This window comes from Lontra canadensis, unplaced genomic scaffold (assembly GCF_010015895.1).
Source record: "Lontra canadensis isolate GAN:19392208 unplaced genomic scaffold, GSC_riverotter_1.0 scaffold9, whole genome shotgun sequence".
Taxonomy (NCBI): Eukaryota; Metazoa; Chordata; class Mammalia; order Carnivora; family Mustelidae; genus Lontra; species Lontra canadensis.
Genome location: NW_022631003.1, coordinates 28,922,624 through 28,947,015, shown reverse-complemented (window position 1 = coordinate 28,947,015; position 24,392 = coordinate 28,922,624). Strand labels below are relative to the sequence as shown.

The window sequence follows — 24,392 nt, the reverse complement described above, 5'->3', positions numbered from 1 at the left end:
GCCCCCCACGTGCCCCTTCCCACATTCTCATGGGTACTTCCTCGTTACACATTTGTCACAACTGTGTTAGATATTGGGGAGGGGGCTATAGTTCTTTGCTCAGGGGTAGCTTTCCCTTCCAGACTCTAAGTTCCATGAGGATAAGGCCTGTACTTTATTAGTTCAACAATCTCTAGTGTTTAGTGGTACCTAGATGTTCAAAAAATCTGTGCTGAATAATCAAATCAATAATTCTTAAAGTAGGGTCTGGTTCAAGTTGGCCTGGCCACAATGCAACAGTATATATGGCTGAACTGACCCAAAAGATGGCAGAAGGAGAAAAGCTGATTCTAGACCATCCACTCTTGGTCTATTCTCCTAATTTATATTTTATTATTCCAATTTTCTTTTCATTCTTGTATCCGGTGAAGTCTTATCTCAAAATACATTAAATAAAAATATCTTAAGTGTTATGAAATTAACTGAGTTTTTCAATAGGCTATAAACCTGGGGCTAGCAATAATTTACAATGGGTCAGAGTCATAAGCAGTGTTAATTTTTTCCCCCTTTACTGTTAGTGTAATGCAACCTATATCATCTCTCATGAGAGTAGGCTGTTTAAAAATGATGGCTGGCTTATAAAAGTTTACAATCCTATCTGTGAAGTTGGAGTACAGCCAGTTCTGAGTGGTATGGAGAACTAGAAGAGAACAGTAAGCCCAAGACCACCTTGACTTTAAATCTAAGAGTTTATTTTCTGTTCTCAGTTTTCTTGACTTCTTTGCTGCAGCAGACAGACACAGGCATCAATTTTTTTGCAGGTTCTTTTATGTATCTCACTTCTATGACAACTCACCCTTTGTGGTTTCCTCTATCACTTCTCCTTTCCCACTCCTTCCACACCCAACCTCATTGACTATGGCCCATTATTGCAGTCCAGTCATAGGACGTCAGGGTCATACAGCCAAAAAGCGGTGCCAAGGAGTCAAGAAAGCAGGCTCCAGTCCTGGTCCTCACACTAGTTATCTCAATGACCTTGAGCAGCACCTAATTCAGTACACACCATATTTTTCTCTGTAAAATGAGAAGGTTAAAAAATTCTTCAAGTTTTTTTTGTTTTTTCTTCACACGCTATTCTTCATTTTCCCCTCAGAGAAATAACCTACTCATAATGTGGTTTCATTTATTGAAGTCCTAAATCCACCTTCCCAGCCCTAATCTCCTTCGCTGCCATCTGTCCACACATTATTTCCACTTAAATGTTCCACTAACATTCAACATTTAAAGGCTGTACACTGCTGGGAACAGAGGATATGGGTACCACTCTTTAGAAAAGCAATTCAGTAACATACCTCAAGAGCAATTTAGTAAGGTATCTCAGTGAAATATGATGATACTCTTTTGATATGGGAACTCTACTTCTAGGAATCTATCATTAGAAATGATTCAAAATATTGTTTTAAAAAAGCCGTAAGAAAGGAAAAATTCACTGTCCTCCCAACACACACGCGTGCATGCACACATGAAACCAAGTGACCAAAATTTGGGGTATTATTATGTAAATCACAATGTATAATTTTGATAACTAGTAAGTAGCCATTAAAATGGTAATATCAAGGGCGTCTAGCACCATGAAAACAGGTATAGTATGTTTAATTTAATAGCAAATGAAAAAGAATAGGATACAAATTACATGTGAATTGAAGTATGAAAACAAAATAAGTATATTGAAAGACCTGCAGGATATTAAAAATATAATATTCGTTATTCCCAGATATTACATTATTAATAAAAGGTATATTTTATCTTCTCTGATTTTTCATACATTTCATTTACATTTTCATATTACTTGTGTAATTGAAAAGGAATGTGGAAGTGAATCTCATTTCCATCCTTTCTAAAATCTCCCTCCTCCTTGGCTTCCCCATGGTACTCAGTGGCTATGTGTCTTCTCACTGTTAGGTGCTTGACCCTGGAATTTTTAATTTTCTATTTTCTTTTCCTTTCAGCCTTCACATACAAACAGTTCCTAAATACAAAGGGATTCTTTTTCCACAATAACATCTGTCCATGCCCACACTTTGTTCCAGAAAGAAGGCTCTCCACTACTCATGCCAGAATGCATTTAAAAGCCTTCTCAAAATACTCCACATGATTTTCTCCCTCCCAGGTTTTAAAACATTTTCCTTCGACACTTACCTTTGCTTCTTATTATCTATCAATTTCAAATCGGGGCTCCACTGTGGGCCTTAAAAGTCTCACATATAATGCCTTTTCAGCTTAACTCATTTTTCAAATTTTCCCTCTCCACATTCTCTACTGTGCCCAGAAAGAATTACTTTTTACTTTTGGATTCCAACAGAATGATGAACAAAATATTAGTCCTAGGCAAATCCTACAAGAGATTACTACACTCCAGGTTCTACTGGCAGTGGGGATGGGAGATGGGGTCAACAGACAGCAGTATGCTTACTGTAAGAGCAAGGGATGGCAAATGAAACCTGTTGGGGGTTGGGTCCCCCCTCTTAGATTATATTTATTTATTTGTCTAAGAGAGAGCACAAGCAGAGGGGAGGCACAGAGGCAGAACAAGGCTCCCTGCTGAGCAGGGAGCCCAATGCGGGACTCAATCCCAAGACCCCAGGATCATGACCTGAGCCTAAGGTAGCCGCTTAACCTACTGAGCCACCCAGGCCCCTCATTGTTGTTTTCTAATAGAATCACATCCTCCAATCAGGGGAAGGATTTCAGCGGTTTCTGAAAAAGTGCCTCACAACATCCTCATAGATAAGATGAGGTGAGCTAGATGATAACATGATTGGTTAAATGAACCAACAATTAAATAACCGTACCTAAAGAGTCTCAGGTAAAAGAGAGGTCAACCTGGCAAGAAGATCCTATAGACACAATGCAGGTCTCTGCAACATTTTTTAATCAAAAACATAAACAAGTAACTAGAAGCTATTTTTATTTAATTTACCAAGTGAAATATCTGGGAAGGGCAGTTAATATAAAGATGGCAGAAAAAGGACAAAAAGTCCTAAAACACCTGAAATCTCAGACTGATCACAAAGAAGATGAAATTAAATACAGATAAAGATGAGTCCCTTCAGTCAGATTATAAAAACATGCCTTCAGCATGGGTGAGGCTTGCATTAACAAAGACTGCATTAACAAAGATTCACAGGTTATAGGGACTTGAGTTGACTGTCTCCAATGTGAGCCAGAGTGCCATGCGGTTGCCAAACAACCAGCAGAACTCATTTCAGGGCGACATTTAGCAGACATCCAGGATGTCAAGCCAGGGAAGTATTTCTATTCCACCCTGAACTTGCTGAACTATGCCTTAATACGGGGGGCCATCCTGTCATAGAGAAAGTGGATCATCCAAAGGCTATGTAAAGCAACACGACCAGAAGCCAAGAATCTGGAAATCAGGCTAAGAAAAAAAACAAGGTGAAAGAAAAGAAAGGTTAGCTTAGGAAAGGGGTGATTAGGGAAGTGATAACACAACTGCACCCAACAAGCTCTCCATCAGACAGAGCTCAAAGGGAGCCAATTACAGGATGACCCACTTTAGGGGCCCAGGGGTACAGGACAGTTTTCTGTCATTAGATTGGCCCACAACAACAGGGCAGATGGGCCATGCATGTGTCTGGTGACACTGGAAGACGGCCTGCTCTGTGAAGGGATGGGCTCACGTTGTGTTACAGAGTGGCCAAGGTTTGCAGTCCTTGCTTTCATACACTCTGGGAGTCTGAGATTCTGGAATGCTCTTAAATAAGGTTGTGCCACCAAGAAATGAATCCATTTACTACCAAAGAATGTTAAGCTGGGTGGATTCTCTCTACCAGTTTCTCTGTGCCTTGCTTGTGCCTCTGAAGCACTCTTTTATTCCTGAAGAATTCAAAACATGAAGACAAGCTGTTGAAAGTCAGAGAGGAAAGGCGACCCTGAGTTATGCCCAACAGCTGTTCTGTCTCTTTGATGTTAAAAATCAATTGCCCAAAGGAGCAAAAGAGAAAACTTTTCAATCTTTCAATTACATTCTTAGATCTCATAGCATTTTACATTCGAACCTAGAGCAAGAAAGCCTGGTTAAAAAAGAAAAAGAAAAAGAAAAAGAAAGTGACCCTTATATGGCAGGAAAAATCATGATTGTAGTCATTCTTTGTTCTTCTTGAAAACTTCATAACTTCAACCATGTGACACACAATAACTCTACTCCAATTTACCACTGTGGTTCATGAAAATTAAATTTATCACACAGCTGACTTTAAATAAGGCATCTAACATACCTTAAACATGACAGAGGAAAACATATATATGTTGTCCTTTTTAAACTTCCACTTCCTATAAGATGTGTTAATAGCAAGATACTGCAGAATGGACTATAGTACATTTTGAGATCACAGAACATCTTAATCATCTTTAGAGCAGTAACTTTTCATCAACTTGCTGCTCATTAATTTAGAAAGAAAACACAACTGAAGAAGGCAATTCACTTTCACAATATTAACATGTTAATCCTTTATTTGTACAGAAACAATAGCACTAATTATGGTGGAACCTTACAGCATTCATTGAAATATTCATGAGCACTAAGGGCATGTATACTGATGAGCACTGAGTAATGTACAGAATTATTCAATTGCTCTGTTGTACAACCAAAGCTCATATAACAGTGTATGTTAATTACACTTGGATTAAAAAAATGGTAAAAACCAATTCAATAGCACTTAATTGACATGAAAAAAGATAATTTGACACACTCTTGAAATGTTAGTGCTACAGGTGCAGTAAAGATAATTTAGAATATTTATTAATTTTCAGATTTGGAAACTGAGGCCCAGAGAGGTAAAGTACTCCTCACCCAAGTCTGTGCAGTTGGTTAACTATGGAGAAAGGTCTAGAACCAGGTCTCTTAGCTCCCTGTCAAATGCTCTTAATATCACACTACGGAGTACCTGAATCTCAAAGAAAATCAAATCCAGACATGCTGTCTGAATGCCTGCATCATACAGTGAACTGTCCTAAGCCCTAGAAAAGAAATGGTCATACAAAGATGACGCTGCTTTTATTAAGGAAACTTACGGTCTTGTGAAGAAAATGAACCTGAAAAATTGTTTAAATTATAGTTCCACATCTGAATTCAAGAAATAAAAATATGTGACTATTTTGCACGTTGATGTGTGCTTCCATAAATATTATAGAAGCTCTACTCCCATGAGAAGGGGAGGTGGAGAAATGTTGGGGGAGGAAGTGGGAGGTGAACTGGATCTTGAAAACTGGGGAGGATTTTTAAGGGGAGAAAGATAAGAGGCATTTTAGGAAGATGGAACTGTGTGACTAGATACACATTCTCGTATCTGCAAAGAGCTCCACAAAACATACTACATTATCACTCGTATTAGGTAAGTGATAATGTCACTTAGCGTAAGGGCAGTTTTCATCAAGAAGAGCAATTAAATGCTTATCATCTGTCCTGGTGAACTGGGAAAAAAGACAGGAACTGGGAACAATGAATGCATTATTTTATTTACAGCTGGCCCTTGAACAATGTGGGTTTGAACTGCGTGGGTCCACTTATGCACAGGCTTTTTTCAATAAACACAGGACAGCACTGTAAATATATGTTTTCTGGCTTATGATTTTCTTAATAACATTTTCTTTCTCTAGCTTCCTTGACTGTGAGACTACAGTATATTGCACATGTAATACATAGAATATATGCTAATAACTATTTATGTTATTGGTAAGGCACCCAGTCAACAGTAAGCTGTTAATAGTTCCGTTTTGGGGGAGTCAATATGTGGATTTTTGACTGCACAGGTGGTCAGCACCCCTACTTCCCACATTGTTCAAGAGTGAACTATATAATTGAGTGAACCTCATTATTCCACAAAGAAATTGAGGTAGTTTTAAGAATTGGAAATAAAACTTGAATAAAATAATTTAAGGAAAATGATAAGCCCGGAATAAAAGCAGCACCTACAGAAAAGCAGACTATACAGTCCGGATGGCTGTTAGTCAGAGGTTGGGGGCAAGGGAGATGGAAATAGAGTTGACCCTTTTTAGTGTTTACAAGATTTTTCCTGTGTTAGATTAAAAATAAAGGAAAAAAACGTTCAATTCAGAAGCAGAACCTTTCCCAATACCGAGATGAGAGAAATTCTCCTGAGTCCTCATAAAGAAGACACTGCATGAGGTAGTAAGTGCTGTTCCCAAGCCCATCCCTGATTCTATGGTTATGAAGAGCAATTGCACACGGTGGCCCTCATACTACCACTCAGTGCAGGACAAACACATCACATTTGGGTATGATCAATTACAAAACAGTGTGGCCTATATGCTTAGTCCTCCCATAATATAAGAGGAAAATTCAGAATATGTACTGGATTGGAGGGACTATATATCCTTCAGTTCATATAGATTCATTTATTCACTCAAAATTTATTGATTGCATACAAGGACATGGGAATATAGCCATGAATAGAAGGGATAGTCACTCTCATGAGTTAAATAGTCTAGTGGTGGGAGAAGGATCATAGACAAATATATGTTAGGGGAACCTGGGTGGCTCAGTCATTTAAGCATCTGCCTTTGGCTCAAGTCATGATCCCAGGGTCCTGAATTAAAGTCCCACATCCAGCTCCCTGCTCAGCGGGGAGTCTGCTTCTCCCTCTATGCACCACTCCCCCACCCCCAGCTCATGCTCTCTCTCAAATAAATAAATGAAATCTTAAAAATATATGTGTGTTGGATGATGATAAATACTATTTGGGAAAAATAAGGCAGGACAAAGTGACAGAGAACATGATGGGCAGTGTGAGGTTGGCAGTTAAGAAGGGTAATCATAGACAACCCCTCTGATTGGGCAATGTTTGCACAGAAACCAGTGTGATAGGAGGAAGGATACTCTAAGATGTCTGGGAGAGAAGTACTGCAGGCAAAGGGAACAGTTAGTGCAAAGGCCCCAAGAAAGAAGCATGCTTGGCATGTCTGAGTAATGGCAAGACACCCAGCCAGGCAAAGGCAGGGGAAAAGTCCTATGAAAATGAGCGAAACAGGATGAGCTGAGAAAAAGGAGCAATGGCAGAATCAATCTTTGCTTCAGAAGTCTCCTACTGTGTCTGCTTCAACACAAGCCAAGGGTAATTGAGGAGAGCCAGTGTATACCATACACAGAACATGACCATCCTCCTGTCTGCTTAACCACTGTGCTAAAATAGCACTGAAATCACCCACCACAGGCATGGGCTTTTGTCTAAAGCCCAACTACACTACATGGACAATAGCAGAACATGAAAACTAAGCTTATCCTTTCTGACACTTAAATATCCACAGAAAATTCTAAATTGGCATCCTGGTAAAACCGCCAAAGTTTTTTGAATATAAATTGCACCTCTATGTAACCAACATTCATCACATTTAAGCCAACGGAATGCTACAGGGCATCTTTGGAAGGTGCTGACTTTGATTTTAAAGAAAATCTGGGGGCGCCTGGGTGGCTCAGTGGGTTAAGCCTCTGCTTTTGGCTCAGGTCGTAATCTCAGGGTCCTGGGATCGAGCCCCACATCAGGCTCTCTGCTAGGTGGGGAGCCTGCTTCCCCCTCTCTCTCTCTGCCTGCCTCTCTGCCTACTTGTGATCTCTCTCTCTGTCGAATAAATAAATAAAATCTTTAAAGACAGTCTGGCAATTGTGTGAGAGCAGAATCCACCATCTACTGAAGGCACTTACGTGTGCCAACAGAACAGTATCATCAATTTAGAGAAGATAATTTATGTTTGTTTCCCCTTAGCAGGCGACATGCATCCAGAACACTGAAAAATAGTATCCAATCATTTAGACACAAGTAAAGAGAAGGAGGGGAAGAAAAATATCCCTTTATGCCACCAGAAATGTTTGTCTCTTCGGAGCCTGTTCTATAAGCCTCATGTGATCCTTTAACACATACTGAGACACAAGATCTATTAAGATTATCAATAATTGGTTGCATATTGAGTTTAGAGATCTGAGTCCATCAGCAATTCCCCAGAAAAATTAATAGCAATAAAATAAGCAAATATTGTGCATCATTCATTCATTCATTCATTCATTCATTTTATTTTAAATTTTTAGAGGTTTTTTAAAAAAGATTTTATTTATTTATATGAGAGAGAGAGCATAGAGGGAGTGTGAGAGGGAGAAGCAGACTCCCCACTGGGCAGAGAAACCGATGTGGGGCTCAATCCCAGGATCCTGAAATTATGACCTGAGCCAAAGGCAGATGCTTAACTGATGGAGCCACCCAGGCACCCCTCCTTTTTTTTTTTAAATTATTTATTCATTTGTCAGAAAGAGAGAGAGAGAGAGAGCACACACAAGCAGGAGGGGTGGCCCGCAGAGGTTGAGAAGCAGGTTCCCTGAGAGCCTGACATGGTGCTCGATCCCAGGACACTGGGATCATGACCTGAGTGGAAGGCAGACACTTAACCAACTGAGCTATCTAGGTGTCTCTTGTGTACTGCTCTTGACAGATTCTGTCTCAAAGTGACACAGAATACATCAATGACCTCTAATGGACCATCTGTGTCTAAAGGCTACCTTCACTAGACCAGGAGTATTGGAGTAAGAAAGCTACACTTGTCATTTCTGTCAAGAAGAAAACTGACATAGAGATTGGTTGTCCAATATGAGTTTACAAATTGAACCATTAGTATCAAAATCTAGATAATATTAGTGTATACATTCAACAGGAAAAATTTTTAAAAATATGTGAAGTTCAAAGGACACAGTTACCTGCTCGGCCAACAATGAAGCTAAGCTAGAATACGCATCTGCAAACTCGGGACCATATTTAATGGAGTCCTTCAGCAAGGTGATAGCCTCTTCTTTTTTCTCCTGGGACCTAGAGATTATAGAGAGGGAAAAAAAACAACATCTTTTAATAACACTTTGTTTAAATCCTCTGATTAGATGCTGAGATCTCATTTCTTTTAGCAAAGATAACCTGATTCCCTCTGAATTTCACTGCAAATGAATTAAACTGGATTGTCTCAAGGTGCCAATAGTTTCTGCTTCTGAATTCTCAGTGGAAAGAGATGTAAATGATCCTGCAGTTTATTCACTGATATTTCTACCTTCTCTTTCCTGCTATGCACTTTCTTGAGAGCTTTAGTATTTTACAAGTTTGTTAACCAGAAACCTCAACCCTCAGAGGAGCAATTGTGGAGGCATTCGTGGGAGCCATCTCCCAATGATGTGGAAGGTGCGTTGAGCATCTGGACGACTACCGCAGCAGCTGAGCCATCTTTCAGGGACAAGCCAGCCAAACTGCTCACGTGAACCTGGGCTTTTATATCTAAGAGGCAACGATTTATACATAATATGTCAAGTTAGGAAATACTGTGACTATTGGCTGGCAAAGAATGACTGGCTATTTTATCATCAAAGTTTTATTGAAAATCTGGGCTGGTTCTGTTTTCTTCATTTTAGTCTTCTCCTGAAAGTGATTATTTCTGGTTCAGAGAGGACTCAAGGCCCCAGAATTATTACCAATATTTTGGGTGGCAGTTCTCTTTCCTGCTAGTGCCACAGGGGAGGCACATGGCCATTATCCTGATATATCAGTATTTTTATTTATTTATTTTTAAAGATTTTATTTATTTATTTGACAGACAGAGATCACAAGCAGGCAGAGAGGCAGGCAGAGAGAGAGGAGGAAGCAGGCTCCTCTCTGAGCAAGAGAGCCTGATGCAGGGCTCGATTTCAGGACCCTGGGATCATGACCTGAGCTGAAGGCAGAGGGTTTAAACCACTGAGCCACCCAAGTGCCCCCTGATATATCAGTATTTTTAAAGCCAAAAACACACACACTGGCAGTGATCAACTTTGCTACTAATACAATTTCACAAACACTGACCACTTGCCAAGTGCTAGGCACTGTAACTGGTAAAAGAAGTGGAATGAAAAAACAGAAAAACAAGAATCCCTGAACTGTAGAGAGCACAGCCTAAGGGTCCCTCCCATCTTTACTGGGTACCAATATAGAATTGTGTGCTTCTGTTTTCACTATTTAGGGTCAATGATCATTTACTTGGCAATGTACCTTATGCTCTGGTAAATTTTCACAAAACAGGTATTAATTTTCACAACAATCCATGCAGCAGGTGTTCATTGCCCTATCATATTAATTTTTCTAATAAGAAAACTTGGATTCAGAAAAGCTGAGTGACACATCCAGTTGATATAACCAGTCTTCTGCATGGAGAGCCAGTGCTCGTCCATCACACCCTATGTGCTTCTTCTAACCACTTAGAAACCCACCTCTTAATGACCTTGCTGCTCAACATATGATTCATGCACCAGTATCATCCACCTCACCAGGAGCTCATTAGAAATGCAGAGCATCCAGCCCCATCTGGACCTCCTGAATTGAACCCTACATTCTAAAAAGATTCTCCAGTAATTTGTTTGCACACTGAGATTTCAGCAGAGTTGCTCCAGAAATTAGCCAAGGCAGCTCAGTGTAGCTCCTGCTGCAAAACCCCCATGGTTTTAGTCTCTGTACGATGAAGATCTGGAGAGGGAAAACCAATATTGACTCCATGAGTCTGAGTTCCAAGTGCTAGAAGCAGCATGCTACAAGGCAAGTTTACCTGGAAAAGAGTCTTCTATCATAGACCTTGAAAACACAAAAGTCATGTTTCCAGCACAAGCCTTGCATTTAATTTAGCCAACATCTATCATCGGTCTATTACATGTTAGCTATTTCCTAAGGGAGGTGGCTGTCCATGCTATCCTATTCTCACTGGGGGTGAGCGAACTCCTACTGGACTCCTGGCACAGTCCTGCCCTTGAGAACAAGGCGTAACACCTGTGTGCTTCACTGGATTATTCTGGGGATATGGCTCGAAAGTTGCAGGGTTATAAGTAATGTGCACCACAGCTCTCTTAGTGATTTTTTTTTTTAATGGATTCATTCATTTAGTCAACAAACATTTAAACAGTGTTTGTGAGACTCTATGGAAGTCCACTAGGTTTATGTACTCCTGGGTTTCTAATCTAAAATATATCCTGAAGCACTTCTTCCATAGGCACATGTAAATGCAAGCTTCTTTTTTAATCCTGGTCATTTGACTATTGACTTCATGGTTAGCAGAACTCTTCCTCCAAGGATTTCATAAATTTTTAAAAAGATTTATTTATTTATTTTAGAGGGGAGGGATTGAAGCAGGGGGCAAGAGAGTCTCCTGATATGGGGGGGCTCAACCTCATGACCCTGAGACCACAACCTGAGCCAAAACCAAGAGTTGGATGCTTACCCAACGGCACCCCCTAAATGCCCCTCAAAAACTTCATTAATTTGGAAATCCTCCCAAAATCCAGAAGAAGATTCAAACTTAGGAAATTAAGGCTGAAGATTAAGCCCCACGGAATATAATTGGGCTAGGATATTCTTCAGAATCAGCAGGAAAAAAACCTACAACAATTTGATAATAAAAATTCAGTGATTTTCATTTTTCATGGCTCACATCAGTTAGAACAACAGCTTAAACCTTTTATATATGAACTTGGTGAGATTAATTACCACTTAATGCAGCCTAGGAATCTAAACACTTGAGGCTGTCCATTAACATTCATAGGACACAGCGGAAAAGTTAGCAACAAAGTTCCTCACAGGAAACTTAATTCTTTATGAAAAACTCTATTAATCTCTTGAAGGATGGACACATTTTCAGAAAAATAGCTCACCATGTAATTTGGGTTAGTACAGGAGGATTGCAAGATGCAAAGATAAGACTTTTCCTCTTGTCTCTGCACTTCTGGGTGATTCTGCTTTTCCCTGGGAGCCTTCAAGAATCATTAGACACCAAGAGGTGTCAGGCACATGCCACTTTTAACACATACTTAAATTTTTTTTTTTTAACAAAACCCTGAGAAACTCATAAGCAGTAATTTTGCTGTTTTTGTTTCTGAAAGGGAGAGAAATAGTGGGGAGAGACGGTTCCTCTGTAGTGTCTCTTTTGCTCAGTCTTTGGTGGGAGCTTATGAAATAGGTGTGGTTTTGACATAGTAACTTAGAGCAGATAACTCATCTCCACAGGACCTTCTCTGGTCATATAGCACCATAATTACCACATGAGAACGGAACTTCATTTCCATCTGATTCTGGTTTCAGAGGCATCCCTTTTCCTATCCACATTACAGCTCATGTTTCTCTACTATCTCATACTAATTAAAACATGGCAGCAATACTCCTGCAATTCTCTCAACTAGACTATGCCTTACTTAGTTTTGCTTGCTCACACCTTCGTTCCCGACCTGTTTCTAGTTCCCTCTTTCTTCTCCTTCTACTACATGCAGACAACTGACAGATACATTTTTTCTACAGCACTGCCTTCAACACATTCCTTTATATAAAAATCTTCATTGAGGCCCTGCTGCATACAGACAGTTTAAAACCTTCCAAAATGTGGTTCTGAGCAACATTCCAAACATAACCAGGTACCCACTGGTCCAGCCAGACTACATTGGCATTTATCCTACAGAATCTGAGAGATCACCAACTCCACTGCTTTTCTACCCTTCATCAGCGGGGAAGAGGGTGAGATTCCGATGGTGTCGGTGATTTGTCCTGGTCCACTCAAGAAGGCCAGCCTCCCAGAGGGACAGTTGCTCTTTGTTTTTCAGCTCAACATTCCAAAGAGTATCTGGGCTGCACTCACTTTTCTTCTCCAAGGCCCTGGCACAGCACAGAGGGGCCCCTGTCCCTGCCTCGTGGAGGGGGGTGTGTCTGTCCACCCATGAGTGGGCCATGCAAGCAAGTTGTCAATAGTTCCCATTTCCCAGTAGTTGTTTGATGAACATTTACTCTCTGCTAAGGATACAGTAAGTGAATCTTTTGCAGTCTTTATTTTAATTCTCAAGTATAATGAATTAGGCATAATTACTTCCATTTTTAAGATTCTGAAAACAATACCAGCAACCAACACCTGAATAAAATAAACAGCTTTGGAGAGCTAAGTGACATGTGCCCAGCACAGAGCTACTATGACACCAGGATTTCATCTACAACTTCGAATCTGTCCTGTTCCACCGGCTGGCCACACTCAGCATGTCTGCGTTCACTCTCTAAAATGTTAGGTGCTCTGAGGCAATTACTAGGTTTTAAGCTCCTTCATAGACAAGACCTATGTCTTATTAATCTTACTTCTTTTATCCCAGTGACCTGTACATAGTAGAAATTCAGTAATTGTTAAATTAACTTAAAAAAAACATGGTTTTACTATTCTCTTATTCTTAATCTTTGTAAATCTTAAATAAGCATTTCAGTATCCCAATGAATTAGAGGTGGATAATGTTATCATCCACTTTATATCTCCATTTTACAGTTCTTTCAATATTACAGAAGTAATTCTAAGGAAGACAGAAGCATCCCAAGCTTTAGAATCATAAGAAAATGACAAATATAGTTTTTATTTATTGAGCATTTCCTCCTTACTAGGTATGACTTAAGCAGCTTCTCTACCTTAACTCTGTTTAGTGGTTAAAAGCACAAATTCAAAACCCAGAAGGACGGGCTTTGAATTCTACTTCTACCATTTACTGTTGTATTTCTTTAGGCAAATTATCAGACCTCCCTGTGTCTCAGGTACAGGGTAAGTACTGTGCATGCTTTGCCTTTAATTAGCTTATTTAATGTTCCTAAAATCACTCATTACAACCTATCTCCCTTTTTAAAAATTAATTTTTTAAAACAAGAAGAATGTAATCTCCTCTTACTTTATTACAAAAGTAATATACTTTCAGGGTATGTGGGTGGCTTAGTCGGTTAAGCGTCTGACTCAATTTTGGCTCAGGTCATGAAGTTAAGGTTGTGGGATTGAGTCCCAAGTCAGGCTCTGCAATCAGCATGGAGTCTGCTTGGGATTCTTTGTCTCTCTTTCTCCCTCGGCCGTCCCCTGCTCATGCTCTTTCTCAAATACATAAACAAAATCTTTTTTAAAAAAAGTAATACACTTCCATATTTCAAACTATTCACAAAAAATTAAAGCTAGGGGCACCTGGGTGGCTCAGTGTGTTGAGCCTCTGCCTTTGGCTCGGGTCATGGTCTCAGGGTCCTGGGACCGAGCCCTGCATTGGGCTCTCTGCTCAGCAGGAAGCCTGCTTCCCACCCCCACCACTGTCTGCCTCTCTGCCTACTTGTGATCTCTGTCAAATAGATTAAAAAAAAAAAACTTTTATAAAAAAGAAATTAAAGCTAGACATCAGAGTGATCTTTTTCTCTGATACCACAATAATCTTTTTAAAAGATTTTATTTATTTGACAAAGAGAGAGAGCACACACGAATGGGGGTAGGGGCAGAGGGAGAGGAGGAAGCAGAGTCCCCACTGAGCAGGGAGCCTGATGTGGAACTCAATCCCAGAACTCTGGGATCATGACCTGTGCCAAAGGCAGACACTTAACTGACTGAGACATGCAGGTCCCCCAGATTTTTAATACAATTTAAATCATCATTAAATACACAAATGAATACTTTGCACTAAATGTAAAATCACACCCCTAACAAACAAGTCATTACCCCCTGGAAACCTCATTCTAAGGCAACCACCCAGCTGACAAGGCCAAAATGAATAAAGGAGAGGGTCTGCATTTTTAGGGGTGATTGCTAAAGGTGAATATTTGGGCAAGAAAGAATCGGGAGCCATTTTGAGCCTCTCCTTTAGTAAAGCCAGGAAAGATTCTTAGAAAAGAAAGGTTTAGGCACTTAACTCCATGTGAAAAGATATTAAAAAAAAAAAAAAAAAAAAGAGGCAGAAAATTTCAAATAGACATTATAAAATTTCTTAATAATGGGAATTACTATGCTCTGACAGTACAGATCACCCCTGGGCCAGCATTAGACAGCATTAAAACTTCCTAATACACTCATTTTGGGTCTATCAGAAGCAATTTGGGGAAATTTTCAGCGTAAGCCCCATCTATAGAGGACTACTCTGTTAGTCCATTTAGACTAAATTGACAGGTCAATTCAAAACGAGAAAAATAAGAAAGTAACATTTGCGTCTGAACTGACCAAGCATGTGATTGCTCTAACTCCACAGGTTCTCTGAATACAGAAAAAGTTTGCAATAAGTAACCCATATAACTAGTGAATAAATTGATAAAAATCAAACCTCAGCACATCTCCCATGGACAGACACCTCCGGTTAGAAGCTACAGAAAGGAACATTCTGAATCCCTTTGGAACTCATGTCACACTAAGAACCATCAGAGCTTCTGCTGGGAGTTCAACCAGCACTGGTGGAACCATTAGGGAATCCCTGGGTAGGTGACATGAGCAGGTAAGGGTAAAACTGTCCCAGCGTGACAATATTTATCGCCTCTTGGCACCCTGTTTTTCTTTACTCACCAAATAAGGAAACATCAAGTGACTGGAGCAGCTGAGGACCAATGATCCTTCCTGGCCTAAAATACTTAGGTCTTCACTTTCCTCCAAGATTAATTGCCCTCAAATTTTAGTGCTTAAGAATCACTGGGTATTGGATAAAATGCAGAATCCCAGGCATCCTAAGATACAGCAGGTCTGGGGTAGGGCCCAGAAATCATTATTCTCAATAAGCCCCTCAGGTGATTCCCTCGGGGTGGTCCTGAGCGTATGCTTCAGGAAGCTCTGCCCTGGTTCTGTGTGGGATTTGCCTGTTCAACTGATCCTGGGTATAAGGCTAAATGGAAGAGGATGATGAAAGCCAGAAAATGAAAGAAGACTCTCTGGGACAATCAGAGCCAAAAGAACAACCACAGTGGCCAGTTGACTTGGCCGGATGATGGGCAGGCTGAAGGGGGAAGGAGGAGTGTGGTGGGGTGGAGAGGACTCTGAGAAAGACTGCCGTTGGAAGAGGCAGTATTCTTTCTTTGCCTCCACTCTGCATTCAGAGCCTGTGTCATCCATGCAGGCATCATAACATAAATAAAAATCTCCTAATATTCTGCAAGCAAAACTCTACTCTCTCAAGTTTCCCCCAGGAACTTCCAAAAGGCTAAAAGACTTGAGAAGGGCTTCCTGGGACCAATAACATCTTCATCATTGACTTCATGAGAGAAACATTAAGTAGAAATTAGATCTTGCTCATAATGTGCAAATTTTGCCATTAAACCTTTGTAGCTTCCCAGGGAATTTTCCCTTTGGTTATACAGTAGTGGGGCTGTTTTTCTTGTGTGGTAAGTAAAAACGCTTGCATCATCTCACTTTCCTGGCTCAGCCTCAACGGCAGATATTTAGCGAAAGCAAATAAGGCTTCACCATATTTTCTTTTAGTAATTAAGGACCCTTTAAGTTTGGCAATTCAGAAAACTTTTTGGATTCCTGTCTAAAATCTCACGACACATTCATTTAAATGAAAAGCAGATGCTTGCTTTGAAAAAGTATTGACATTTTGGGAGAATTTAGGAAATGCCAGCAACAGAAATAAATGGGTTTGGCAACCCACTTGGCAACAGTAAAATTTCCCGTAAACCACAGTGTGAACTTGGGAGTGCTGGGGAGCTCCCCTAGCTACAATTCCATGGTTGGGAGTGTTTTGTTGTTGTTGGGTCCCAAAATGATGTGTCTCACAAAGGAAAAAGATTATGATTTTTGGGGGGAGGTGAGAGGTAGAGGGGGGACCTACAGAGTTGACCAGGTATTCTGAAAAACGGAATTGTGAAAGTCAAATTTTAAGTATCTGACAGATGAGCTTTTCAGAACACACATGTTTTCAATGGTTCTACTATCTCTCCTATATACAAAAAGAAGAGAACTGGGTCAGGCTTTGTGTAGCCTCTTTTATGTTCATTCAAGTTAACTGAGCACATCTCTGGGCAATGCTGTGGAAATACAGCATTGGGTTTACAGGTGTCCATGCTAGTTGTGCTTATTATTTTTTTTTTTTTCCTTACAGAAGTCATACAGGAAGTGTCTGGAGGGCAGGTTCATATTATGGGGTGATGAAGAATGCATTTTTTTTTCAATTCAGGACTATAATCACTATAGTTAGCACTGAGAGAGTAGATGACCTAGACCTCACACGCTCCCCCAATACAGATGCGCCTGCATCAGAGTGAGGTCACTGCAACCCCAACGGGAGGCAGCTGGGGTGCTCACCCTGGGCAGTGCGGGTGGTCATGCTCTCGTTGCCTTTAACACCCCTCTCCCCAGCTGAAAACTGAGGAGCAGAATGGGAGGAAGTTCTGACGCTGGCTAGTTACAGAGCTGCCGAGATAGAGACGCGGCTCACATAAGACCTCACACAGGAGCTGGCCCAGAAAATGGGCTGGCTGAGGAAATGTTTGTCCTGAGTCCCTCCGGTTTCACTTATTTATTTATTTATTTGAGAGAGAGCCAGAGCGAAGAGTGAGAGAGAGAGCACAGAGGGAGATGGAGAAGCAGACTCCCATCTGAGCAGGGAGCATGATGCTAGGCTCAATCTCAGGACCTCGAGATCATGCCCTGAGCAGAAAGCAGACACTTAACCCAGTGAGCCGCCCAGGCGCCACTGTTTCATTCCTTTAGAAGGCTCTTGATGTCTTCTTCAACTCAGTGAGATCAATGTCCAAAAGGCCGGCAGCAGGATGCTTGCCCCCCATGGCCTCGCTCCTGCACATCGGAAGCCAGCTCTGTGCCACCAGTGCAGGGAGGTGAGTGGGGAGCAAAGGGGAATAGTCCTGAGCCAGCATCACGTCAAAGCTCACAGGAACAGTTATGCTAAGCCCTTCCGTGATGTGAAGGAAAGCACAGAAACAGTGCTCCCAGTTTGGCACCTGGAGGAGAAGGCAGTGAGAAGAGCCTTGTTCAGCCAGCATTCATTCACCCCATAGATAAAGGGTCACTATGATGATGCAATGGGATGGGCACAGGCCTGGTTTTAGGTTCGGGCTGATTGCTGTCTGAATCCCAGCTCTGCCCTCCTTAGCCATATGACTTGGATTGGCTGTTCTTGCTCCGTGTGCCTCAGTGGCCAAATCTGTGGAATGTGTACATTAATCTCTACCCTTCAGACGTCTGTACAGGTGCAATAAATGCATGAAGGCAGGGCACTTAGAGGAGTGTCTGGTGCATGGGATGATGCAGTCAATGTTAGCTCTGCTTGCTCCTTCTCTACTTTTCAGTCAGATTCCCACGTGGAATTTCCACCAGAGCCGACTAATTTTGCAGCAAAAACAGAATGCTGTCTCAGTGCAACTATTACATCTGAAGAGAGAAGGGACTTTTAAGATCCTTTCGGATCTTCCACTTCAGTTAAGGGATGAGAACCTTGCGAGTCACAGTTAAAACCACAGACTCTTACAGTTAGATTTACCTGATCGTCTCATCCCATCCCTTATTTCAAAAAGGAGGAGACGGAGTCCCAAGGGGGTTGAATATTGCCTGAAAGCTGTTCAACTGTGGGGCTAGAAAATGCATTATCTACTTCTGACTCATTATTAATTTTATACCAAGAAGCTGAGCTTCAAATTGAAGTGGGAAATTATGTCCCTGGGCTAATAATTAATCATAGCTAAAACTTATTTCATCTTTACTGGGGGCTAGGTCCTATGTTAAGTACTTATAGGCATTCTCACGTGTAGTACTCATGAAAACAAGTTACTAGTATTATTTCTACTTTTTAAGTGTGTAATAGGAGGCACTGTAAAATAAAATTGTTTTCCCAAGGTCACGTACTACAACATGGTAGAATTGAGATCCAAACTCATGAAGTTCTTCTACAGCTCCTGGTCCTGAGGAAAGACACAGAGACAGTGTGACAGCAAGAAGTACCAGAAAGTGCTGGCTACGGAGGTCCCACTCCATAAAGCTTAGTGCTCACAACCCTCCCCTCCCTGCCTGGTTCCCTGTCTGTGATAGGAGGGGGATGGTGCCTGTCCTCTGACTACTCAGAGTGGGCAGGCGTAGGAGGCATGAGCAAGGGCTTTGTAATTTGTCATGCAGGTGTCAGCTATTAGCATGTTAGTCACTCTTTGTTGGAGAGGTGGCAGAAAGGTTGAGGGCTGAGAGCCCAGAAATGCTGCCCGGCAGACAGGTGGTACAATGTGAAAACACCAGGCTGGGTCCTCGGGGAAGGGGATGTGGGAGGAAGACTTCAAGGCAAGCTTCACGTCCCCACAGGGCTTCCCAGCACACTTCCTGCAGACTACAGGCAAGCGTGGGCCAGAGGCAAAGTGGAGAACATGCATATTCCTCTTTCTGCCCTTCATGTTTCTCCTCCTGGTGTAGGCAGAGCTAAAAATAGATCTGAAAGCCTGACAATCTTTAACAACTTAGATTCCAAATTTAGCCTCTGTGTCAGGGCAACACTGATCTACTGGACTTAAGATAAAAAGTTGAGATGCTTGGTCCCCTGAAGAAGGCTAATGCATCCAAGAAGAAACTCCCTATGGTGGCCCTCATCACTCTCTCTTTAAGTTTTTATTTTAATTCTGGTTCGTGAACAATGAGTGCCATATTAGTTTCAGGAGTACAATGTAGTGATTCAACACTTCCTTGTTCATTTCTCTTATTCTCATAATTGACTTGTACTTTCTTTAAGCTCTGTTTCCAGTTAAGAGTTGTTCTATGTTAGAGCCCAGCACAGGATCTTAAGGAGACTGGATTGCAAATGGAGCCAGGGAACCTTATGGAGTTTAAGGTCGGGGGCTAGGGGTAGGAAGGGGATAATTTTCAGGACAGGGGAGACGAATGAACATTCTTGTATTTGACAAAGCAGTCGGGCCTGTTTAATTGCCTTCTGTCAGAAATATTTATGCAGGGAGAGAAAAAACATTCCAATTCCTTCAAGAGAATAAACAAAACCAGGGGTCCTTTCAAGCTTGCTCTCCCTCACAGTGCTTCCCATGCAGGCTGTCTTCTGGCCTCTCCAGAGTTTACTGCAGCCATCACAGCTAAAAAAGGGACTGAGAAAAGGGACCGGTCCCTGAAAACCATACTATTGATTTAAAACAATGCACTCATGCTCAATTCAATAGCAATCACAGCATGAATAAACAGAGTTTTGGTAGGGGAGAGATACTTCACAAAAATATTTTAACAATTAGCAATCTGTGTATATACACGGAACTCTCAAATCTTCAGCAAAGAGGTAAACAGTCTCATCCTCTCACAGAGAATCCAGTTTGGTAGAAACACTGAACAGAAGATAAAAATGCAAGCGAAGAGCGCCTGAGTGGCTCTGTCAGTTAAGTATCTGACTCTTGATTTTGGCGCAAGTCATGATCCCAGGGTCGTGAGATTGAGCCCTGCATTCGGCTCTGCATCGCGGAGGCTGCTTAAGATTCTTTCTCCCTTTCCCTGTGCCCCTACCCAACTCCTCTCTTAAAAAAAAAAAAATAAATAAAATAAAAAAAAATAAAAGACGCAAATGAAATCATATTTTAGATGAACTAGAAGAGTTCTTATTTTAAACCCTTTGTAATATTCTCTCCAATGAAGCTTGCAGGCCTGTGTTTTGCATAGGTGGTCTGGCAAGTTCTCAATGTGGCTATGAGTCAGGGTGTACACAGCATGGGAGAGTGGGGGAAAAGACAGAGGAAAGTCCTAAATGCTAAGATGTTTGGACTCTATGTATGTATGGAATGGACAATCAGTGAAATTCTCAGGTGTCCCTCAATTTATAGGAGGGGGGAAAGAAGAATAGATGTTGGAAATAAAAGAAAACATGACATGTTCTAAGACAGCCAACAAAATAAAGAGCTTCAAAAGCAGGAGGAGGTCAAGAATGGTGTATTCTTCGCTTCAAAGACATCAGCGGAATGAGAGAGCCAAATGAACAGGTGAGGGGGAAGGAGAAGCACCATATGCTAACCATTCTTGGCGATTTGATGGGAGACACTTGAGAAGGAGTTAGGAGAACAACTTGAGGGAATGGCTGAAATGAGAAAGATGATCTGGGGGAATCTAGTGTATACAGTAATTTGTGGAATGGGAAAAACCTGAAGACCTAAGAGGGACCCCACAACAATGGATGGGGGAAGGGGACAGAAACAGAATCAAGAACACATATGGATTTTATATTAATGCCTCCTCATGGCTAAAATATAAAAGACCGACAATATCAAATGTTAGGGTGTGAAGCACATGGATCTCTTATCATTGTTGATGGGAGGGAAAGTGGTACAATTACTCTGAAGGACAGTTTGGCTGTTTCTCAAAAACACTGAAGATACATTTACCCACAATTCTACTCCTAGATATTTACCTAAGAAAAATAAACATACAAAGTTTGGGACATGAATAGCCACAACACTAATATTCATAATAAACCTGTAAAGAAACCAAGTATTCACCCACAGGAAAATGGATAAACAAATTACAGCATATTTACATGACAGAATACTACTCAGCAATAAAAGAACAATAAAATAAAAGAATAAATAAAATAAATAAAAGAATAAAAGTGACATGTAATCACAGGAGTGAGACTCAAAGCAGTATGCTGAGCAAAAATATCCAGATGACAAAAAAGTGCATAGTAAATGATCACCTTTAAATGAAGTTCTAACACAGGCTAAACTAATTTATGGTGGAAAGAATCAGAACAATGATTGCCTCAAGGCAATGGGAAATTACGGAAAGAGGCATGAGGGGTCTTTCTGGCATGATGGAAATGTCCCATGTTATTTTGGGGATAATTACAAGAGTATATAGGATTGTCAAAACCCACATTTGTGCACTTTTTCCACTTTATTCCATTATGACTCAATTTCAAAAAACCAACAAACAATGCATAAACACGATGTAAGTTCTGGCGGTGTTAAGGAGGCAAGAAATTCTTCCGTGGAAGAGCAAAAGAAGGAAGAAGGGAAGCTGCAAAAATTGACCTTGATTGACTTGGATACTTTTAGTAAAAGTAGGAGTGATGTTATCTTCTGGGTGTGTGTATGGACACTAAGGAAGGTAAGAAGGAAAAAGAACAAAATATTTGGGAGCTACAGCATTCTAAGACCATAAAGGATGACTCTCGACCAGCTTTAACCCTGATCCTGTTTTGTTTCACAATGCTCTCTTCAGAGTTTGGTTAGCGTCCCCCTCAACTCAGATTTCTGGTTTTTATCCCCAACACCTGACAGAATGGATGAAGGTCTAGAGCATCCATTCCTAACAGAGGTGAAAATTGCTTCTTGGTGTGGAGGTGTGCAGTGAAAATGAGATTAGATTACATATAAGAAATAAAACTAGACATGACAACGCTTTGTGGGCTCCCAAAGCTCAACGCTATTTAACAAGACTATTTATTGGGGCGGGGTGTTTAGGAAAAAGTGCTTAAAAAGGCTCCTAGGGGGTAAGTGGGGGGCTGATAATGAAAAGAGTTGAGAAGTACTGGTCTAGGGAAAGCAAAATGTAGGCAATGGGGTGCCTTGAGGTGGGGGCCTGGTCAGGCAAGTAAATGATGGTCAAGGTGTGCAAGAGTCTAAGCTGACATCACATGCATTAGTGAAAGGGGTAAGTTAGAGACAGGATTATAAATTATGAATATAAAATTAGAGAGCACAGAGATTGTAACAGTGGTGAAGAGCAGCGTGGGCAGGAAAGAGGGATTCAGAGGGGAATCACACTGGTTATGGAAAGCATGCCAATACTAAGGTCTTAGAAGAAGACAACTAAGCATGGAGAGGAGCTAGGAAGTGACAGGTCATCATCAAAACCCCATCAAAGGGTCAGTAGGAAGGACAGACGGGAAAGGGAAGGGTGGGCAGAGGTAAGAGGTTAAGGTCAAAGAGGAACATCAGAATTCAGGTGGTAGAGAAGAAAAAGGTAGAGAGAAAAAAAAGGTCTGCATAAAAAGCCTATGGCCTGGCCATGTTGGTGGGTACCTGAAGCAGAGCAGAACTGGAGAGACCTGCGGGGTCCCAGGATGAAGCTGGCAGAGCAACTGGGTGACTGATTCAAGTTGGGGAGGGGCTGTAATAGGATTGAGACTACAGATAAATAAGGTTGGAGGAATTCTGAATTCCAACAGGTCACCAAGGGGGTGGGGGCAAGGAGTGAGATTTCCCTCCAAGAGAAAAGTGCAGAACTTGCCCACCCAAAGCTGACATCCTCATGTGATGGAAAGGAGCTCAACAAGCTATTCTTTACCCAGAGGGCTGGCATTTGGGATTCTCTGAGGTTTCAGCTGAAAAGCAGAGAAGAGGAGAACTATATCTTGAATGTATCACCTCCGTTTTAGAAACTAAGAGGTAAGATAGCTAGTGCCAGAGCCACATCCCAAACATTTATTTCAAAGATAATGGTCACCCTTCTTTCCATGTCCTTTTCTTTTTTAGGATTTAATTTTCTAAAGGATCAGACTAAAGAATGTATTTTGTTTATGAAATTCAACTTCTATATAGTTCAATTATTGGACATCCCACTTCATTTTCTCCTGTATTTTCATTATAATATTTATTGTAACACCCATATAAGGTCCATATCCTATCATGTGAATAGAAGGGAATTTTGGCAATGAAGGAGGCATGATGTAATTCTGTAAGAGGTTTATTATTTCAGTAGCAAACACTAGCAACCATTTTACCCAAGCAGTCACAAAAATATTTTCCCGTGACCTGAATTTACATATTCGATTATATTTCCTTGAGCCGTCAGGGACTTCTGCTCTTTGCATCCATAAAAAGTTTATGCCAATCTTGCCTATTTTCTTTTACATTTTAGGTTCCAAGCAAAGCTGACAATAATTAATATAAATTAATTCCATGCTGGCCTGGAAAGCTGTTCCTTATCAATCTGTCACATGATAAATATGCCGCACAGAATCATAATAGATTAGTGTCAAAGTCCAGTGAAATGGTCACAGAAGAGGCCAAATATATTTGGATAACATTCACTGAAGTCTATTGCTATGAACAGGTCCAAAGTTGTATGTCATATAATTCTAAGAATTCAAATGAAATTTGTCTTCAGTGCTATGAGATATCTGGGATGTTCTGACAGAATCACATTTTATTTAGAGCTTCCAGTCTGGACAAAGTCTTACATTTCTCTCAAAGTCAGGGTCATTAATAAAGGTCTGTGCTGTGCAATACAGCAGCCACTAACCACATGTGGCTACTGAACACTTGAAATAGGACTAGTTTGAGAGAAGCTGTAAATATAAAACATACACTGGATTTTAAGGAAGGATTACTTATTAAAAAAAGTGCACACTAGCTCAGTAGTAATTTTACATTGTTTTAAAATTAGTTTTTAATATTAATCACATGCTAAAATGCTAATATTTTAGATAAACTGAGGTTTAATAAAATCCACTATTAAAATTCCACCATTTTTATGTCCCGAGTCAGGGCTACCTGAAAATTTTAAGTCACAGATCCTGGCTCTCAGGACATTTCTGTGGGGTGGTGCTGCTCCAGACTGTATCCCAGTTTTGAGGTAAGCCACAAGGAGGCAGTCGAGTG

At 40.9% G+C, this 24,392-nt stretch overlaps 1 protein-coding gene across 1 annotated transcript in view; it reads right to left on the bottom strand.

The window, feature by feature from the left end:
- The window catches only part of TMTC1 (transmembrane O-mannosyltransferase targeting cadherins 1), a 255,687-nt gene that overhangs the window by 21,235 nt on the left and 210,060 nt on the right, over positions 1–24,392 (bottom strand). The window contains exon 13 of the mRNA XM_032855161.1: positions 8,762–8,870. Within this exon, the coding sequence (XP_032711052.1) occupies positions 8,762–8,870 (109 nt within the window). The remainder of the gene's footprint in view (positions 1–8,761; positions 8,871–24,392) is intronic.